Raw genomic sequence first — 18,322 nt, forward strand, 5'->3', positions numbered from 1 at the left:
GTTATGGGTGGCTGGAGCCAATCACAGCTATCCTCCGGGACAACTCCAGATTTTTATTGGATAATGCGTACAGTACACAGGTCGTTGGATGGCTCTCACGGAATTATATTTTAAAATATGTGGCGTTCAAGGCTCTCTCAGCCATAAAGGTTCCTGACCCCTGTGCTACATCATACCCAGCCACTCAAATGCTAAATACCTCTTTTAAACGAACGTCACCTCCGAGCCACACCCTCCCTTCCGTCCGTTGCAGCTGCCCTGAGGGCCCCTTCCCGGGCTGGTTCCCCCCCAGCTTGGTTCCCCCCCAGCTTGGTTCCCCCCCAGCTTGTTGGAAGATCCTGGGACGAAAGCCCGCCCACTCGCACGGCTTGTCCTCTGAGTGCGCTCCTCCGCTTGGAGGCGGTGAGCAGTTCCTCAGGCATCGCTGCGGACAGCCTAAGGGTTTCCTGCGCGCCGAAGGCCTTGGAGGACCCCAGGGACGGCGGTAGCCTAGGGCCCAGTGGAGCAGCGGCAGCCGTGGTGGCCTGTGGAACACACTGAGCTGGCCGCCCTCCCTCCCGGGCTGGTAGTCTACAGCAGTAGTCATGTCTGTTAGCGAGATCTTCGTGGAGCTGCAGGGCTTTCTGGCTGCAGAGCAGGACATCCGGGAGGTGAGCCCCTCGTCACTCTCTCCCCTCTCCTTTCCACGCCTCGGAGGGGGCCACTGCACCCAGGTCTGCTCCGTCGCTCAGGCTCCAGCGGCCGGGAAGCCCCCGAGGGGGGCTGCTTCCCCTAGCGTTTCAGCTTTGGGCGAGGCCTTCCTCCGCTCCCGAGTCTGCTTTCGTCTTCTTGGCGTCACCTGTCTCCTCTGAATGTCAACTTTCCTCCTTTTCAGTACGTGTTGACGTCAGAGGCTCAGGTAGCTCTCGGGACTTAGCGTGCGTTTTAGGTGTTGTCAGTGTCTTCACAGCACGCCTGGCTCTGCTCTTTAAAACTCCCAGGGTTCTCATTCCACGTCGGACAAAAATCTAACCCTGTGTGGCCTGTAGGTGTGCGTGTGTTTCTGTCTCCAGTCTCATTTTACGCCGTCTTCAGTTTTGTATTGTTCACTTTCCCCCCTTTCGTTCCTCCAGTCCCCCAGATAATTGCTTGCCTCAGAATTTTGGCACGTATTCTTTGTTACTGAAATTTATTTCTCTCCACTCTTTTCCTAGTTATCTCGTACTCACTTTCTTGATGTTAGAGTCCAAATGATCTTTTGCTTGTCATGTTTTCTACTAATGTATTAACATTTTGAGAAATAGGCGTGTTTCTTATTTTTTAAACGTACTGTCTTCCTCATCGTATACTCTAAACTGCCAGAAAGTTGGGGACTGTACTTGCTTGGTTCCCTAGCATTTACACTGTACCTAGCACATAAATGTGCTCTGTGAATAAGCTGGTAAAATGACTGGATGAAAAATACCCATCTCTTTTATTGCATTTCATTGTTCTCTTTACAAATGGCATTCAGATATCTCATCTTCCACTTTTATAGTGTTCCTGTGGTATTGTAGGAGTGGGTGAGGGGCTGTTATCCCTTGGAGGTTGTATGAGAAACCTAAGGCTTTTTAATGGCTTCCTGAAGGTCTCATAGAGGAAGTAAGTAGAAAACTTAGGATTCAAACCTGGATATTTTCTGTACTAGTTCAGTCCTTTTAAAGATTGTTAGTGTTTTGAATGTATGTGAAGGTGTCATAAATTAAATGTGTTATGTAGAATATTTGCTTTGAGGCTATGGTAATAATTATGTTGAAGTTATCTGATATTTTGACTTTTAATTTTTCCTAGGAAATCCGAAAAGTAGTACAGAGTTTAGAACAAACAGCTCGGGAGATTTTAACTCTACTGCAAGGGGTCCATCAGGGTGCTGGGTTTCAGGACAGTAAGTGTCTTGTTTTGATTTTGAAGGTTTTAATCCAGTTTATCAATCTCATTTAAAGAATTAATTATATTCCAAAAGACATTTCAACTCTGTGTCATTTTATTATAAAAAATGTCCTTTATGCTTTATGATGAATGAAAATTGGAGAAGTATAGGTGAGTTGATTGCTGTTACAGGTTTACAGAATTCTGTGTTTTTGTTGATTTTTCCACTTGCACGTAATATAGAATGTTTTCTTTCTGTTTTTAAAAAAGATTTTATTTATTCATTATAGAGAGGGGAGAGAGAGAGAGAGAGAAGGGAGGAGGAGCAGAAAGCATCAACTCCCATATGTGCTTTGACCAGGCAAGCCCAGGGTTTTGAACCGGCAACCTCAGCGTTTCCAGGTTGAATATAGAATGTTTTCTATTGTGATCGAGTTCTACCAGTGATAATGGTAGTAGTATCATAGCTTACTTGTGCATCTAGCAACTTTTATTTGGCACTTAAAAAAAACCCTGACCTTTCAGTCTCTTGAGTGTGGTTTAATACACGTTTGTAGATATGAAATGGGCAGTGTAAACTCTTCTGAATGTGTTTACAGTTGGCCCCTTGAATGGAGATTATGATAAATTTAGACATGGATCTTTCATTGTAAGATGTACCCAGCACAGCTAAAAAGGGCTGAAATACCATTTCAGATAGAGAAGGATGTACTTGTTTACAGGTGTCAGAGGCAAGTCAGTTTTTTCAGTGATACGTAGTTGGTCAGCCTGATTGAAAATAATTGATAAAACTTCTTTTTGATCAAACATGATAGCTAGACGCAGTTCAACTTTAGGTATCTTTTGAAGACTGTCTAGGAATGCATCTGGTGCACAGTCCCCTGAGGCTGAGGTTATTTATGATAGTTTACTGATGTATTTCCTAACATTCCCTTTCAGCAAGTTTTTGATTGTTTATTTTTCAGTATTGGTTAATCAGTAGGGAAGCTAGAAGTGAAATTTTGAAAGCCATGTTGAAAAGCAGATACGCATACCCTACAGGTAGTCATGAGCTTTTTGAAAAAGTTGATTTATTTTCAGGTAGATTGCATAGATTACTAGAGCAAGAACTGTATTTGAAATTTGGCAAGTCTTTCATTATTATGTTTGATTACCTTTTTTTGAATTTACTTTTATTTTTTTGTGATCAGTTCCAAAGAGGTGTTTGAAAGCTCGAGAACATTTTGGTACTGTAAAAACACATCTAATGTCTTTGAAGACCAAGTTCCCTGCTGAGCAGTATTACAGGTTTGTAAGAAAAGTACCATTATTTTACAATATTAAATTTTTTAAAAAGGCGGGAAGATTATATGTACTAAACGATTGTTTAGAACAGGGGTCCCCAAACTACAGCCTGCGGGCCACATGCGGCCCCCTGAGGCCATTTATACGGCCCCGCCGCACTTCTGGAAGGGCACCTCTTTCATTGGTGGTCAGTGAGAGGAGCATAGTTCCCATTGAAATATTGGTCAGTTTGTTAATTTAAATTTACTTGTTCTTTATTTTAAATATTGTATTTGTTCCCGTTTTGTTTTTTTACTTTAAAATAAGATATGTGCAGTGTGCATAGGAATTTGTTCATAGTTTTTTTTATAGTCCGGCCCTCCAACGGTCTGAGGGACAGTGAACTGGCCCCCTGCGTAAAAAGTTTGGGGACCCCTGGTTTAGAACTAGGTAAAAAAATCTACGTAGAAGAAGCAACAAAAAGAAAAAGAAACTGTTAAAGGTGGTATTTTAATGGTTACAAAATTAGTGATTTTCTTTTTTCCCTTTTATTTTCAAAATTTTCTTAAAGAGCATGTATAATTCTTGCTAAGAAAAAGCAATTAAAAAGAAAATATTTGTTGTATGAGATCAAGACGGAGAATATCTTTTTAGTATATTTAAGGTACTTGTGAAATTGGATGAACTGTATCTGCTAATAGCTAAGGTTATGCGATTAGGTATATGTATGGAGATTTTACCTCAGACCTTGAATTTACTGCCAAGTAATGTGTTTATCTAATATTTTATGCTATATAGCATTGAATTTACACCATCATCAGTTTTAAGGTACACATTATTTTATGTACTTTTATGAGAGAAAAATCGTTGCAAATCATAATTGTGAAACATTTAGATGCAAAGTGAATCCTGATTACACAGATATTAAATGGAAAAATTGCATCTGAATGTTGATGAAATACGGTAATTAAGGACTTAAACTTTCTATTTATGTTTTCTTACTGAAAAAGATATTCATTTAAGACGTATCTATGGACAACCAATACGACATGTATATGGGAAGTGGATAGCACAACATCACAAGATTGTTTATGAGGGGGATTGACAAACTACCTGTGGCCTGCTGCCTCTGGAGGCTAAGAATTGCTTTTATATTTTAAACGGTTGTTAAAAAGAAAAAAGCCAGCTAGGAATAGGTAACAGTGTGAAGTGACCTGCAAAGCCTAAAATATTTACCCTCTGGCCCTTCACAGAGAAAGTTGCCAACCCTGCTAAAGGAGTGACTGAAGCACAGAGAAGTGGGACCATGGACTTGTTAAGGAGCTTTAGAGAACATGTCATTTGGAGATGACACAGAGCCTGCCCTGTGGCTGATTTGGCTCTCAGAAGATTTTGTTTGGCCCTCATTGTTTTCAATTTTTTCTTAATTTGTTGCCACATTTGAAAATCAGGAGGCATAGCATAAATATCCTGGGGTTGTAAAATTTCCCATTTCTTTTTCAGGCCTCTAGCTCAGTTTAACTGTAGTATCTTGGAATTTTTGAGATTATCTATTTAGTGATTGCAAGTGGTAGTTATTTCTTATATGTGTGAATTAAGATTTTCTTTTTTTACTTATTTATATATTTATTTATTTATTTACAGAGACAAAGAGTCAGAGAGAGGGATAGATAGGGACAGACAGACAGGAACGGAGAGATGAGAAGCATCAATCATCAGTTTTTCGTTGCGACACCTTAGTTGTTCATTGATTGCTTTCTCATATGTGCCTTGACTGTGGGGCTACAGCAGACTGAGTAACCCCTTGCTCAAGCCAGCGACCTTGCTCCAAGCTGGTGAACTTTTTGCTCAAACCAGATGAGCCCACACTCAAGCTGGCGACCTCGGGGTCTCGAACCTGGGTCCCCCGCATCCCAGTCCGATGCTCTATCCACTGTGCCACCACCTGGTCAGGCAGGATTTTCAGGATTTTCTTTTTTCTTTAAATAAAATTAAAAAAAAAACTGTTTAAAAATTGATTTTAGAGAGGAAGGAGGAGAGAGAAATTTGTTCCACTTATTTAGGCATTCATTGGTTGACTCTGTATGTGCTCTGACCAGGGGGTTGAAGTGTTGGGACCATGCTCTATCCAGCTGAGCTACTGCTAGGGCAGGATTTTCTCGATACCTGACATTCACGATGAAGGGATGAGTTAGGTGGGGAGGCTAATGTACAGTTGTGGCTCCCATCAATCTTGAGTTGCCAATATTTATTTTTTTCAGAGCAGTGTCATTTTTCTTATTGATTGAACTTGTCAGGCATAATCTTCAGTTGTAATTTTTGTATTCATAAAATTGGACCATGTTTTTTATTTAATGTTTATTAAGTAATTGTTATAAATTTGAACTTGCAAATTTTATACTACATCTATCAAATATATTTAGATATCATATTGCTTTCACATGTTTTTTACGCTGGGGTTTCACGTGAAATGTTATCTGATGAAAAAGGATTCCAATTCTGAAATGTTTAAACTTGACTGTACTAAACTGTCTTCTTCAAGCCCCTTGTCCCTCAGCCTCCGTGTGCTTGTTTCCTACAGATTCCATGAGCACTGGAGGTTCGTGTTGCAGCGCTTGGTCTTCTTGGCGGCTTTTGTTGTGTACTTGGAATCAGAAACACTAGTGACTCGAGAAGCAGTTACAGAAATTCTTGGCAGTAAGTGTCTTTGTTAGTGTCAGTCGGCAGTCAGGCATGGTGGTGGGTTAATTTTTGGTGGGAGGGGCTGTTTATACTCTATTTATTATAACACATGAGAACTCGGTAGAAAACCAGCTACTTAGGAACACAGAAGCTAAAAAAGTATGTAGTGTTATGCTCTTTGTACTTGGGTGTTTTGTTTGTGAAATTTAGTTTTTAAAAATTTCAAGGCAGTAGAAAAGTTGGAATAATATTACAGTGAACACCTGTTTACACCCCACTTAGACTCCGTACTTGTTAACATTTTTCCACATCTGCTTGGTCTCTTCACTTTCTGTGCGCATGGTGCATTTGTGTGCGCTTGTGAATTATCTGAAGGCAGTGGTGGCTTCCATGGCTTATCCCTGCATCTTCTAAAAACAGGTACTTACTGACATAACTAGATACCATTCTTTGTGGTATTTCTTAGAGAAGGATGGAAGGGAAAATTGAATTTTGCTTAAGAACTAGAAAAATTCACAGTGAGGTCTAATTGCCAAGGTTAATATTGTATATCAACTGTAAATGAAAAATAAATTAATAGAAAAGATTGTTTTAAGTGATTAATCTTTTATCTGTTTACTTGGAGAGAAATGATGTGTGTGTGTATGCTAGCACTTGTGCACTTGCACACATTTTAAAAAGCTAAGGCTTAAATTGCATTCACATCATGATCTTATCTTGACTTTGATATTTTTTTAGTTGAGCCAGATCGAGAGAAAGGATTTCATCTGGATGTAGAAGATTATCTCTCAGGAGTTCTCATTCTTGCTAGTGAACTGGTAATACGCTTACTAATTTGCCATTTGCTTTTTTTTTTGTATTTTTTATAATTGAGGTAACATTATTAATTACATATAAATTTCAGGTGTACAACATTATAACTTGATATCCATATCCTCTATTGCCTGCTTAGCCCCGAAAGTCTAGTTTCCATCTGTCACCATGTATTTGATCCCTTTTACCCATGTTGTTCTTCCCCACCCTCCTCGGTAAACACTACTAGTCCCTTATCTTTATCTACGAGTTTGTTTCTGTTTTGTTTTGCTTGTTTGTTTTTTTAGATTCCACTTACAAATGATAACATATGGTACTTATCTTTCTTCATCTTACTTTACTTGCCTACCCTCAAGGTCCATCCATGTTGTCTAAAATGGCAAGATTCACTTTTTCTTTTGGCCAAGTTGTAGTCCATTTGTGTGTGTGTATATAACTTCTTTATTCTTTTATACATTGATGGACACTTAAGGTTTTTTCCATATTTTGGCTGTTATAAATAATGCTTTGGTGAATGTAAGGGTGCATATGTCTTTTCAAATTATATTCTTTGGGTAAATACCAGAAGTAGAATAGGTAGACCATATTTTTGAGGAATCTCATACTGTTTTCCATGGTGGCTGTACCATGTTTACATTCTCATCAATAGTGTACAGGGATTCCCTTTCTTCCACATCATCACCATCTTCTCTTATCTTTTTGATAATAGCCATTCTGACAGGTATGAAGTGATATCTCGTTGTGATTTGGATTTGCATTTCTCTCGTGAGTAGTGATCATTTTTTAAGTGTCTGTTGGCCATCTGTGTGTCTTCCTTGGAAAAATGGCTATTCAGATCCCATTTTTAATTATGTTTTTTTGTTGAGTTGTATGAGTTCTTTATATATTTTGAACATTCACCTCTTATTGGATATACCATTTGCAAATATATTCTCTGATTTGGTTGGTTGCCTTTTTCTGTTTTGTTGATGGTTTCCTTTATCATGCAAAAGCTTTTTAGTTTGATATAGTCCCATTTGTCTATTTTTGGTTTTTGTTTCTCTTGCTTTTGGAGTCAAAATCACAAAAACACCACTAAGACTGATGACCAGAAGTTTAGTGCCTATGTTATTTATGTATTTTATTGTTTCAGGTCTTACATTCAAATGTTTAATGCATTTTTTAGATAATTTTTACGTATGGTGTTCAGTAGTGGTCTAATTCCATTTTTTTAAAATAGGGCTGTTTAGTTTTCCCAACACAATTTATTGAAAAGACTTTCTCCCTATATATTCTTAGCTCCTTTGTTGTAAATTAGTTGTCCATATAGGTATGGGTTTATTTCTGGTATCTCAGTTCTGTTCCATTGGTTGGTGTGTCTATTTTTCTGCTATTACCATATTGTTTTGATCACTAGCTTTGTAGCCTAGTTTGAAATTGGGTACTTGTGATACCTCTGGCTGTGTTCTTTTTAGCTCGGGATTTCTGTTTGGAGTCTTTCATGGTTCTGTATAAATCTGAGGATTTTTTGTTTTAGTTCTGTGAAAAATGCCATTGGGATTTTCATAGCGATTGCATTGAACCTGTAGGTTGTTTTAGGTAATATGGACATTTTAACAATGTTAATTCTTTCATTCATGGACACAGAATGTTTTTCATTTCTTTTTAAGTGTTTTGTTTTTGTGAGAAAGAGAGAAGTAGACAGACATACAGGAAGGGAAAGGGATGAGAAGTATCAACTCATAGTTGTGGAACTATAGTTGTCCACTGATTGCTTCTCATATATGTGCCTTGACTGGGAGGCTCCAGCCAAACCAGTGACCTTGGGCTCAAGTCAGTGGCCATAGGATCCTGTCTATGATCCTACTTTCAAGCCAGCGACTCTGCACTCAAGCTGGATGAGCCCATGCTGAAACTGGTGACCTTGGGGTTTTGAACCTGGGACCTCAGTGTTTCAGATTGATTTTCTGTCCAGGGCTCCACCACCGGTCCGGCTTCTTTGTGTTTTTAATTTCTTTCAAGAAAGAATGTCTTGTACTATTTAGTATACAGGTATTTCCTTTTCTTTTTTAATTTCTAGATATTGTGTTCTTTCTGATGTGATTATAAATGGGATTGGTTTCTTTCTAATAGTTCATTGTTAGTATATAGAAATGCAACAAATTTCTGTATTTTGTATATAGTACAGTGTGTCCATAAAGTCATGGTGCACTTTTGACCGGTCACAGGAAAGCAACAAAAGATGACAGAAATGTGAAATCTGCATCAAATAAAAGGAAAGCCCTCCCAGTTTCTGTAGGATGATGTGGCAGCATGTGCACATGCTCAGATGATGACGTAACACCGTGTATACAGCGGAGCACCCCACAGCCATGCCAGTCAAGATGACGGTACAGAGGAAAGTTCAGTATGTTCTGTGGCTCGCTAAATTTGAATCTGTGACCAAAGTGCAACGTGAATATCTGCGCGTTTATAATGAAGCGGCACCACATAGGAACAACATTACTTGGTGGGATAAGCAGTTGAAGGAAACCGGCAGTTTGGTGGAGAAACCCCGTTCTGGTAGGCCATCAGTCAGTGACGAGTCTGTAGAGGCTATACGGGATAGCTACCTAAGGAGCCCTAAAAAATCTGTGTGTAAGCCCACATCAAACTGCACTGAATAGGTATGAAACTGGGAGAGTTTTCCTTTTTTTTAATTTATTTATTTATTTATTTATTTATTCATTATAGAGAGGAGAGGGAGAGAGAGAGAGAGAGAGAGGAGACAGAGAGAGAGAGAAGGGGGGAGGGGCTGGAAGCATCAACTCCCATATGTGCCTTGACCAGGCAAGCCCAGGGTTTCGAACCGGCGACCTCAGCATTTCCAGGTCGACACTTTATCCACTGCGCCACCACAGGTCAGGCCGAGAGTTTTCCTTTTATTTGGTGCAGATTTCACATTTCTATCGTCTTTTGTTGCTTTCCTGTGACCGGTCAAAAGTGCACCATGACTTTATGGACACACTGCATATTTTGTATTTTTTATATATTGATTTTGTGTCGTGCAACTTTACTGAATTTATTATTTCCAGTAGTTTTATTTTGTGGAATCATTAGGGTTTTCTATATGTAAAATCATGTTATCTGCAAATAATGACAGTTTTACTTATTTATTTCCAATTTGGATGCCTTTTATTAATTTTTTCTTACATAACTTCTCTGGCTAGGACTTCTAGTACTATGTTGAGTAAAAGTGGCAAGAGTGGGTGTCCTTGTCATGTTCCTGATTTTAGAGGGAACCTTTCAGTTTTTCACTGTTGAGTATGAAGTTAGCTATCTATTGGTTTGTCATATATGGCCTTTATCATGTTGAGGTGTTTTTTATTCTATTCCCATTTTATTGAAAGTTTTTCTTTTTTTTTTATCATGAACGGATGTTGTATCTTGCCAAATGCTTCTTTTTGCAGCTATTGAGCTTATCATACGATTTTTAGCCTTCACTTTGTTAACGTGTACTGTGTCAATTGATTTGCAAATGTTGAACCATCCTTGTATCTCTGCAATGAATTCCATTTGATTGTGGTATACAGTCCTTTTAATGTATTGTTATATTTGATTTGCTAGTGTTTTGTTGAGGATTTTTGCAATTATGCTCATCAGAGATTGGCATGTAATCTTTTTTGTGTGTGTTGTCCCTGCCTGGTTTGGATTTAGAATAATGCTGACTATGTAAAATGAGTTAGAAAGCGTTCTTTTTTTCCTCTTCAGATTTTTGGAAAAGTTGGAGATGAGTAGGTATTAAATTTTCTTTGTTGGTAGAATTCGCTAGTGAAGCTGTCTGTTCCTAGAGCCATTTGCTTTTTTGCACTCCCAACTTTATTGTCATTTTTTTAAATGGGTACAAAAATTTAGGGCATCTTACTCATTTATAAGCCACTTGTTGGTTACCAGATGGTCAGTGACTGCACAGTGTGTGTGATGTTTGCTAGTCATCAGAGAAATGTCAGTACTAGTGATGAGGGAGCTATGCATATTTTCTAATGTTTGAGTTTTTAAAAGATGATAATACCTCTTTGTTTCATAGTTGTGGCAAAGCATATTCTTGGTAATTGTGTTAATTCATATAATTGTTCTGGAGAACAGTTTTCCCACATAATATGAATCATTCTTGTTTTTATTCCCTTAGTCTCTTTCCTGAGAAATTATAAAAATTGCTATGGACCAGTGCGGCAAGTAATTGTCCAGGTCCTGAGTGAGAATGATGTGGAATGAAGAAATAAACTTAGAAAAAAGGATGGGATCAGGAGGTCTCTTTGCAACACCAAGATAGCTTGCAAGAGCAAAGCAAAGCCCCTGGTCTGCTTTATTATATAGTGCAGAGCCATATGCAAATAAGGAAGTCTGGGATACAAAGTCACACATCTCCAAGGCCACCCAAGAATTCTCCCAAGTGCAGAAAACCCTCCACCCTGCATAACAAATCAACCAACCAAAGGGTGAGAGGAAGAACATGTAAATTGTCTCTAGCAGTTTAAGCAAGTGAGGTGGGGGGATGGGATGAGTAGCTAATATGGAGGTGTGGGGAAAAGAGCTTAACTTTTGGCTAAGCCTTAAAACTTCAAGGGCTTTGCCAGCTTGCAGTCTCCCACATATCCCACTTTTTTATTTTTTAATTTTAGTTCGTGTGCTGAGATTTGTACTCATCTGATTTCCCAGATTCCAATTTGGAGGAAGACTGGAAAAATACATAAACAAAATTGATGTAGCCAGTGCTAACATACCAAAATGTCTGTCTTAACACATTGAAGGGATTAAAGCCTTTCAGATTATCAAGCAAATTCTTAACCAATACGGCAGGATCTATAATAGAGTCTATGCTGTTTTGAATGTCCTTAATATGTTGATGCAGTTTCACCAAGTCCATGCTGACACCATCACCCGTCCACATTCTCTGTTGATGCAAGCCAACCGCACCCCACTTCAGTCCCATTGAGAACTGTTACAAGGAGCAGGAGTCACTGTCAGGAAAAATCCGCATAGCACTGGAACTGTTGTCACATCCTCACTCTCAGTAACTGGTTTCCAAGTCCCATGACTGCTGCTTCCAGCGCATTAAGCCCTTGCCTTAAGCTTAATGGGCATTCTGGATCTGTGGAACTAGGTTGCTTTCTAGGGGCTGATGTCAATCTATGATGACATCATAGATTGTTCCTTGCTGGCATTCAAAGAGGATCTGTTGACGAAAAAATTGGAACATACCCTCGCCCCCAAGTTAGTAATTTGATTGAATTTTGCCACTTAGGGCCGGTTAATACATCCTGGTACAACATGAGAGGCTTAGGCCGTTGCATGGCTGATATAAATGCCTCTTAGCTGTAGGAAGTACTGAGGAGGAAATGTTTGAAAAAATTTTTAAAAGTAAAATAAATCTTATATATTGCTCTTATAGATGAGTCTCTCCTGACTTACAATGTTTTACTAAACATTCAGGAACCCACCGAGGAGCATTTTAGCAGATGTAGGAGAAACATACATATCCTTGGCCTCACACGAGAATAGGGTCTGGCCCTTGCCCCTTTCCCGTGAGTGGGTCCCTCCATTGTACTTCAGGGAAGGCTTTCCTTGTTGGATTCCAGAGTCTCTCGGCTGCTGAATGGCCCTGTATATCAGTGTTCAAAAAAATTTTAAAGTATAAAGAGAGTGATAAAGAAGATTTGCAGGAGTTCGGGGGTATAACTCCCCCTTTTTTATTTTTTCTAATTGACATTTAAGCATTTGATGGGCATGCTCTACAATGCCTGGCCCTGAGGATTGTAAGGAATACCTGTCCTCAGGTCAGTTCCAAGTCTGACAAAATGTAGTAAATGCTTTTACAAGTAACACTCCCATACCTTTCAAAACATTTTTATCCCATTGATTAACAGACAACCTAGAGAGCACATAAGGCTAAAAAAGTCCAGTATGATCTTCTTTATCTTCCCATTGTAAAAAAACAACTTAGGGCTTTGTTAGGGAAATTTACCTTGTCTTAAGCCTCACAGCTCTGTGACTGCTTCATGAGTGAGCCAGGAAAAAAGCCAGTATTGCTCAGCAATAATAGCTACATCAGCTCCTGTATCTAAGAGTCTGCTGAATTTATGCCCTTGTATTGTTAAGTCCATTTCAGGGCATCAAAGGAGCCAGATTCCCGATTTCCTCGGGGCCCCTTTTTCAGGATGTGGCCTGATAAGCAGAATTAACATTTTTATACTATTCTTCCAACTGCCTGAAGCATCTGAGACAAATTCTTGAAATGACTTATCAGGGTCCTGCATAATTTTGCTCAATACCTTTGTTTCACAGACCTGAATACATTTTTACACATAAACAAGATAATTACAGTACAGAAACACAAGTATAACACATAAATCTGATTAATCCTAATACCTGAGTTGCTATTTGGCTCCCAACTCTGAAGACAAACACAGAGCACACTTCACAAAACACAAACTAAATTAGCAAGTCTTTAGGATCCAAATTCTATTTAAATTTAAATGAGTGCTCCTTACAAGTTCCAATTTTAAAGCAAAAATGTAGGCATGAAACTTTTATTTTTTCAATGTAAGAGCCAGCATTTCACATTTTTGCATCCAAGAACTTAATTCAGGCCTTAAAATAGTCACATTTTGGACATTAGACAGACTAAACAGAAACTAGAATCAGACAAACCAGAGAGAAACCTGGGATTTCAGAGCACAACCAGATTAGAAAGATGCTCGCCTGGTGTCAGGGCATTTTCTGACAGAGGTACCGGAGGATGGAACTAAACAAAGTCTCTGACGAAAACATCCTCTCTCGGCAGCTACGTGGGAAATTTTGTAGTCAGATCCACCGGGGATTGTTGGGGACCGAAAAGCCAACAGGTATTTTGCAGTTTAGATTTTTGGGGGACAGAGGTGCAGGGAACTGGCTATAAGCTGATAGTTTGCCCATCCCCCCACCTCACTTGCCTGATTAGGTTGCAAAAGGCTGTTAAGCTGTGGTGCTGGATTGTTTATACTACCCCCCCATGTTCCTGGGAAAGACTGGAGGCAAGTTTCTTCTATCCTTTTGTTTTATGTAAAGTTAATATGATATGTATGGTGGGGTATCCTGCACTTGGTAAAATTCTTGGATTGCCTTGGAAACATGATCAGAGATCTCATTGACTTGCTAATGCCTCACTTTGCCCTATAAATAAAGCAAGAAACAGGTGTGGAGCACACTCTCTTCTTGCCAGCAGCAATTGCAGAGCCCTCCCTGATCCCATCCTTTATTTAAGCCTATTTTCCTTTCCCACTCAGGACCTGGAATTAATTACTAGCTGCGCTGGTTCGCGGCAAGGGGTCCCCTGCCTAAATTCCAGGCAAGGAATAGGAAAGAAAGAAAATGATAGTTCAGAGGATTGTAGCTAAAACATTAAAGAAAATCAGACAATAACAGGAAAAGTTGTAACTTTCCTAATACCTGAGGCTCCTATCCATTCTCACATTCTGTAGTTGCTATAACTGGCGGTTCAGGTTGACCATGCTAAGACTCCTCCCCTACCTCACTTTTAGCTGAGTGCAGACTAAGCAGCCAGGGAGAACCAGGAGTAATTGCCCTGCCATTACTCAGGATAATTGGGTGATGTTTGGCCTGCTGGAATCAATTTGCTGAGGAAACACCAACATTGTCCCTGTTGTTTGACCAGCGGGGGAGGGCCCCGTTGTCCATTTCCCTGAATCACCTGCCTTTGGCAGTATACTTAGATTTACATTCACTCGCTCAATGTTTCCCGCTCTGCAGTGTGGGCAGAGGTCAGGAGCTTTAGGAGCTGGCTGCCCCTCAGGGGGAGCCTGAGACTTATATCCAGAGAGAGTAGGGCAGTTTCTAGCAAAATGCCTTAAACTCCTGCATTGGAAGTAAGTTCCAGTGGTAGAAGTACTTCCCTGACCTCCCTTCTTTCGTTTGTTCTGCCATTTATTGAAGTATTGTCCTGGAGGCCTCCACCGGAAGTGCTGTGGCAATAGCCAGGCCTTGCATGTATGAAGGCCCAATATCAGCGCATATTCTGATATAATCCCTTATATCTCGAGCCTGATCTAAATAAAGCTTATTGGAGTGGGGATCTCGAAGGGTCTGAGCTAGAGACTCTGGGAGCAACCTGATAAGGGTAAGGAGGAGCAGAGGGTGGAGGCACAAAGGTTAAGGCAGCCATAGCTGTGACAACCTCATTATCTCCTGAGTCATCCTCAGACTCCAAGGTCTTATATAAGGTCTACCGGAAAGTTCTGTCTGTTTTTGGAATAAAACAAAATAAAATTTTTCTTACCGTCAAACTTTATTAAATAATATAATTGCCATTATTATTAATGATTTCTTGCCAGTGTGAGGGCAATTTGTTACCCCATTTTTGAAAAATGTTTTATCTTTTGCGAAAAATTGAACAAGTGCTTGTTTGATATCTTCTGCATTTTTGAATTTTTTGCCCTTCAAAAAATGTTGTAAGGACCAAAACAAGTGATAGTCGGAGGGTGCTAAGTCCAGGGAATATGGTGGATGTGACAGACATGGTTCTGTAGCATTTCTTCCTTGTTGAAATTCGTAAAAATTAGAGGTGGCGTAAATGAACTTTATCAGTAGCCATGGGTACACTATCGCTTCACACATAAGACTAACGTGAATCAACTTTTAGTTAATTTGCTACGTCAGTATGTATACATTAAGTGATAAAAATAGAGAGGCACACATGCGCCAAATAAACATGTGCTTACATGTCGAAAGGTGTGATAGAAACGGACAGAACTTTCCGGTAGACCTTATATTTACATCCCTCTCTTTCTAGCTCACTCTGTTACTCCTCAGACAACAGCTCCTCCTCAAATAAAAACATCTGTAGAAAAAGACAAATTTCCCTTACTTTTGACCCTAATTGTCCCATAATTTATTACTTAGAAAAAAGATGGGATCTGGAGGTCTCTTTGCAACGCCAGGATAGCTTGCAAGAGCTTAGCAAAGCCCCTGGTCTGCTTTATTATATAGTGCAGAGCCATATGCAAATAAGGAAGTCTCTGATACAAAGTCACACATCTCCAAAGCAACCCAAGAATTCTCCCAAGTGCAGAGCACCCTCCACCCTGCATAACTGAAATCAACCAACTTCAGAACAAAGGGTGAGAAGATCATGTAAATTGCCTCTAGCAACTTAAGTAAGCAAGTGAGGTGGGGGGATGGGACAAGTACAAATACTCAGCTTCATAGCTAATATGGAGGTGTGGGGGGAGAACTTAGTCTTTGGCTAAGCCTTAAACTGCAAGGGCTTTGTCAGCTTGCAGTCTCCCACAAAAAACAATTATAAAGATGAAAGAAAAATGTTATAAAGGGGCTCACTATGGGCTTACTAATATTTATGAAAAATAAATTATAGACCATAGAAACTTCAACAAAAGGGTAATGATTTCTTGTTATTAAGTTAGTTAATAGTAATATTAAGCATTTTTCAAAATTGTAATTATCAAGGTGATGTGGGAAAATCTGTGGCCTGAGGGCCCTGTAGTTGGTTTGGAGGATATCCTGAGGGGTCCATGTCGTATTGCATCCCTGTTTCTCTTTTCTGTGCAGTCAAGGCTGTCTGTCAACAGTGTGACCGCTGGAGACTATGCCCGGCCCCTCCACATCTCCACCTTCATCAACGAGCTGGACTCCGGTTTCCGCCTTCTCAACCTGAAGAACGACTCCCTGAGGAAGCGCTATGACGGCTTGAAGTACGATGTGAAGAAAGTGGAGGAGGTGGTCTATGATCTCTCCATCCGGGGCTTCAATAAGGAGACAGCAGCAGCCTGTGTGGAGAAATAGGAGACTTTGGCCGTGCCTGGCCCTGCCTGGCCCTGCTGGCCTCAGTGGCTGCCAGGGAGGGTGAGCATTGTGCTGCTTCCGGAGTTCCTGTGCCCCATTGCTAAGCACCACGCTTCCTTTTCTTAGCCAGTTGTGTGGTTATATCAGAATTGAAATACGTCTTTGGGGATAAAAGAATAGTCTTTACAAGGATAGGTTTTTCTTTGTTGTTTCAGTGAATTTTCTCTGTGCAGTAATGCAGTTTTGTCAAGAAGTACAAATGTCCATCTCTTGGAAAAGTTCATTTATTGCTTACCCTGATGCTATGGATGTACTGATTGAGAAATTTATTGTCTTGTGATTTTTCAGAAGTGATCCTTGATATTTTCTGTATCCACATTAGCAATCCATGCACAGGTATAGCCTGGATATTGTATGGGAACATAGTTAAAAAGGACGGTTGCCAACTTGTTTTATATTTTCCTCCCTTATTTTAAGACTAGTGAGTAAAACAGATGTTGGAATTTTTTTCAAGAGAGTTATATAGCTCCATGGTACATTCTCACTGCCATCAAAATATGGAATAAAACTGCAAAGTCAAGTTCAGATTATTTTGGGATGTTTTTACTTGAAGAGATTGAATAACATCATATCATTTGGCTCTTATTTACCAGGTGGGGTAGGGCTTATTGTTTTAAACACCTCGGTTTCCTTATACTTCCTTAACGTTGTGTTATTACAAGCAATTAAAAATCATTTTCACACGCATCTTTAACACTTCACCTGGTCTATTTCTAAGATATGAAACCCTTTTCCTAGCAGCTAGCCTAGCAAGGCTGGTGTGGGAGTTTAAAGCCACCCAGCCAGGTTAATTAGCAATACCCTGAATGGTGTGTTCTGAGAGAAAAATGCTCTGCTTTGTCTGGAAGAAAGTCAAAACGTACCTTGAATTAAAAGAATGTCAGTGACTTGGTACTGTTTTTTAGAGTAAGCGATTTCAGGTTATTAATGACTCTTCCAATAGTCAGGTGTTAGATTTACAGTTTGGGGCAAGTCATGTATGTGACTTATCTTGTTGCCACCCTCCTCTCCTTCCCCATTTTCAGGGAGTACTAAGAATGCTTGCTGTGTCAGTTTTACTGTTGCATTGAAGTTATTAAAATGGTGACAATCCACAAGTTTTAGAGCTCACTGAGGTGCGAGTGTTTCTAGAATAATCTGAAGTTTTTAGATGTATTGCCCTTTCATGTCTGATTTCAGTTTGGACTTTGTACAGTGGGATGTTTGGCATGGAAATCAGAGCTTTTATCAGGTTGAGTAAGGACTGACCAAATTTTCCATCATGAGGAAAGAAGTAGAAATGAGGCATAAATTGCTGTGTTGTTGGATTTTAGAAAACTTCTTTGTTTTTATTATTCTTTATTGATTGCTTTTAGAAAGAGGAGAGAGAGAGAGAGAGAGAAAGAGTAGTAGTCCTTTGTTGTTCCATTCAGTTGTGCATTTATTGGTTACTTCTTATATGTACCCTGACCAGGGATCAAACCTACAACCTTGGTGTTTCAGGATACTGCTCTAACCAACTGAGCTACCTGGCCACAGCCTAGGAAACTTCCGATAGCTTCTTCCGATGCAGAAGAGTTTGTAGAAAGAAAAAGGGTGTTGGGATCTTTAAAGTGCTTAGGATGATTATCTACATTGTGGGGTAATGGCACTGTCTGGATTGGGTATAATAGGCTTTTAATTACATGATCAGATGTAGGCAGTTAATTTGATAAAAGTTTTCTTTGCCTCTTTAAGTAAATTGACTTTGCTTCAGAATATTAAAGCTCTTGGCAGAAGTTGTGGATTTCAGTTTTAACAAAAGCATTTTAAGTGAAAGCAC

General features: G+C 39.6%; 1 protein-coding gene across 1 annotated transcript; it reads left to right on the plus strand.

Annotated features, from left to right (window-relative positions):
- The first annotated feature begins 420 nt into the window (after positions 1-420).
- TSN (translin) lies at positions 421-17,215 on the plus strand. Its single transcript, XM_066280825.1, has 6 exons — positions 421-650; positions 1,810-1,903; positions 3,078-3,174; positions 5,732-5,847; positions 6,571-6,650; positions 16,228-17,215. Exons 1-6 carry the CDS (start codon positions 585-587, stop codon positions 16,459-16,461), a joined length of 687 nt encoding a protein of 228 aa, XP_066136922.1. The 5' UTR covers positions 421-584; the 3' UTR covers positions 16,462-17,215.
- Positions 17,216-18,322: the final 1,107 nt, after the last annotated feature.

Source organism: Saccopteryx bilineata, chromosome 5 (genome assembly GCF_036850765.1).
Source record: "Saccopteryx bilineata isolate mSacBil1 chromosome 5, mSacBil1_pri_phased_curated, whole genome shotgun sequence".
Lineage (NCBI taxonomy): Eukaryota > Metazoa > Chordata > Mammalia > Chiroptera > Emballonuridae > Saccopteryx > Saccopteryx bilineata.

Bases quoted from the DNA above. Each gene is read 5' to 3' on its own strand.
- TSN (XM_066280825.1), top strand. From the start codon at position 585: ATGTCTGTTAGCGAGATCTTCGTGGAGCTGCAGGGCTTTCTGGCTGCA. The intron at 1,904-3,077 runs GTAAGTGTCTTG...TTTTGTGATCAG, and splicing joins GGGTGCTGGGTTTCAGGACA to TTCCAAAGAGGTGTTTGAAA. The intron at 6,651-16,227 runs GTAATACGCTTA...TTTTCTGTGCAG, and splicing joins TCATTCTTGCTAGTGAACTG to TCAAGGCTGTCTGTCAACAG.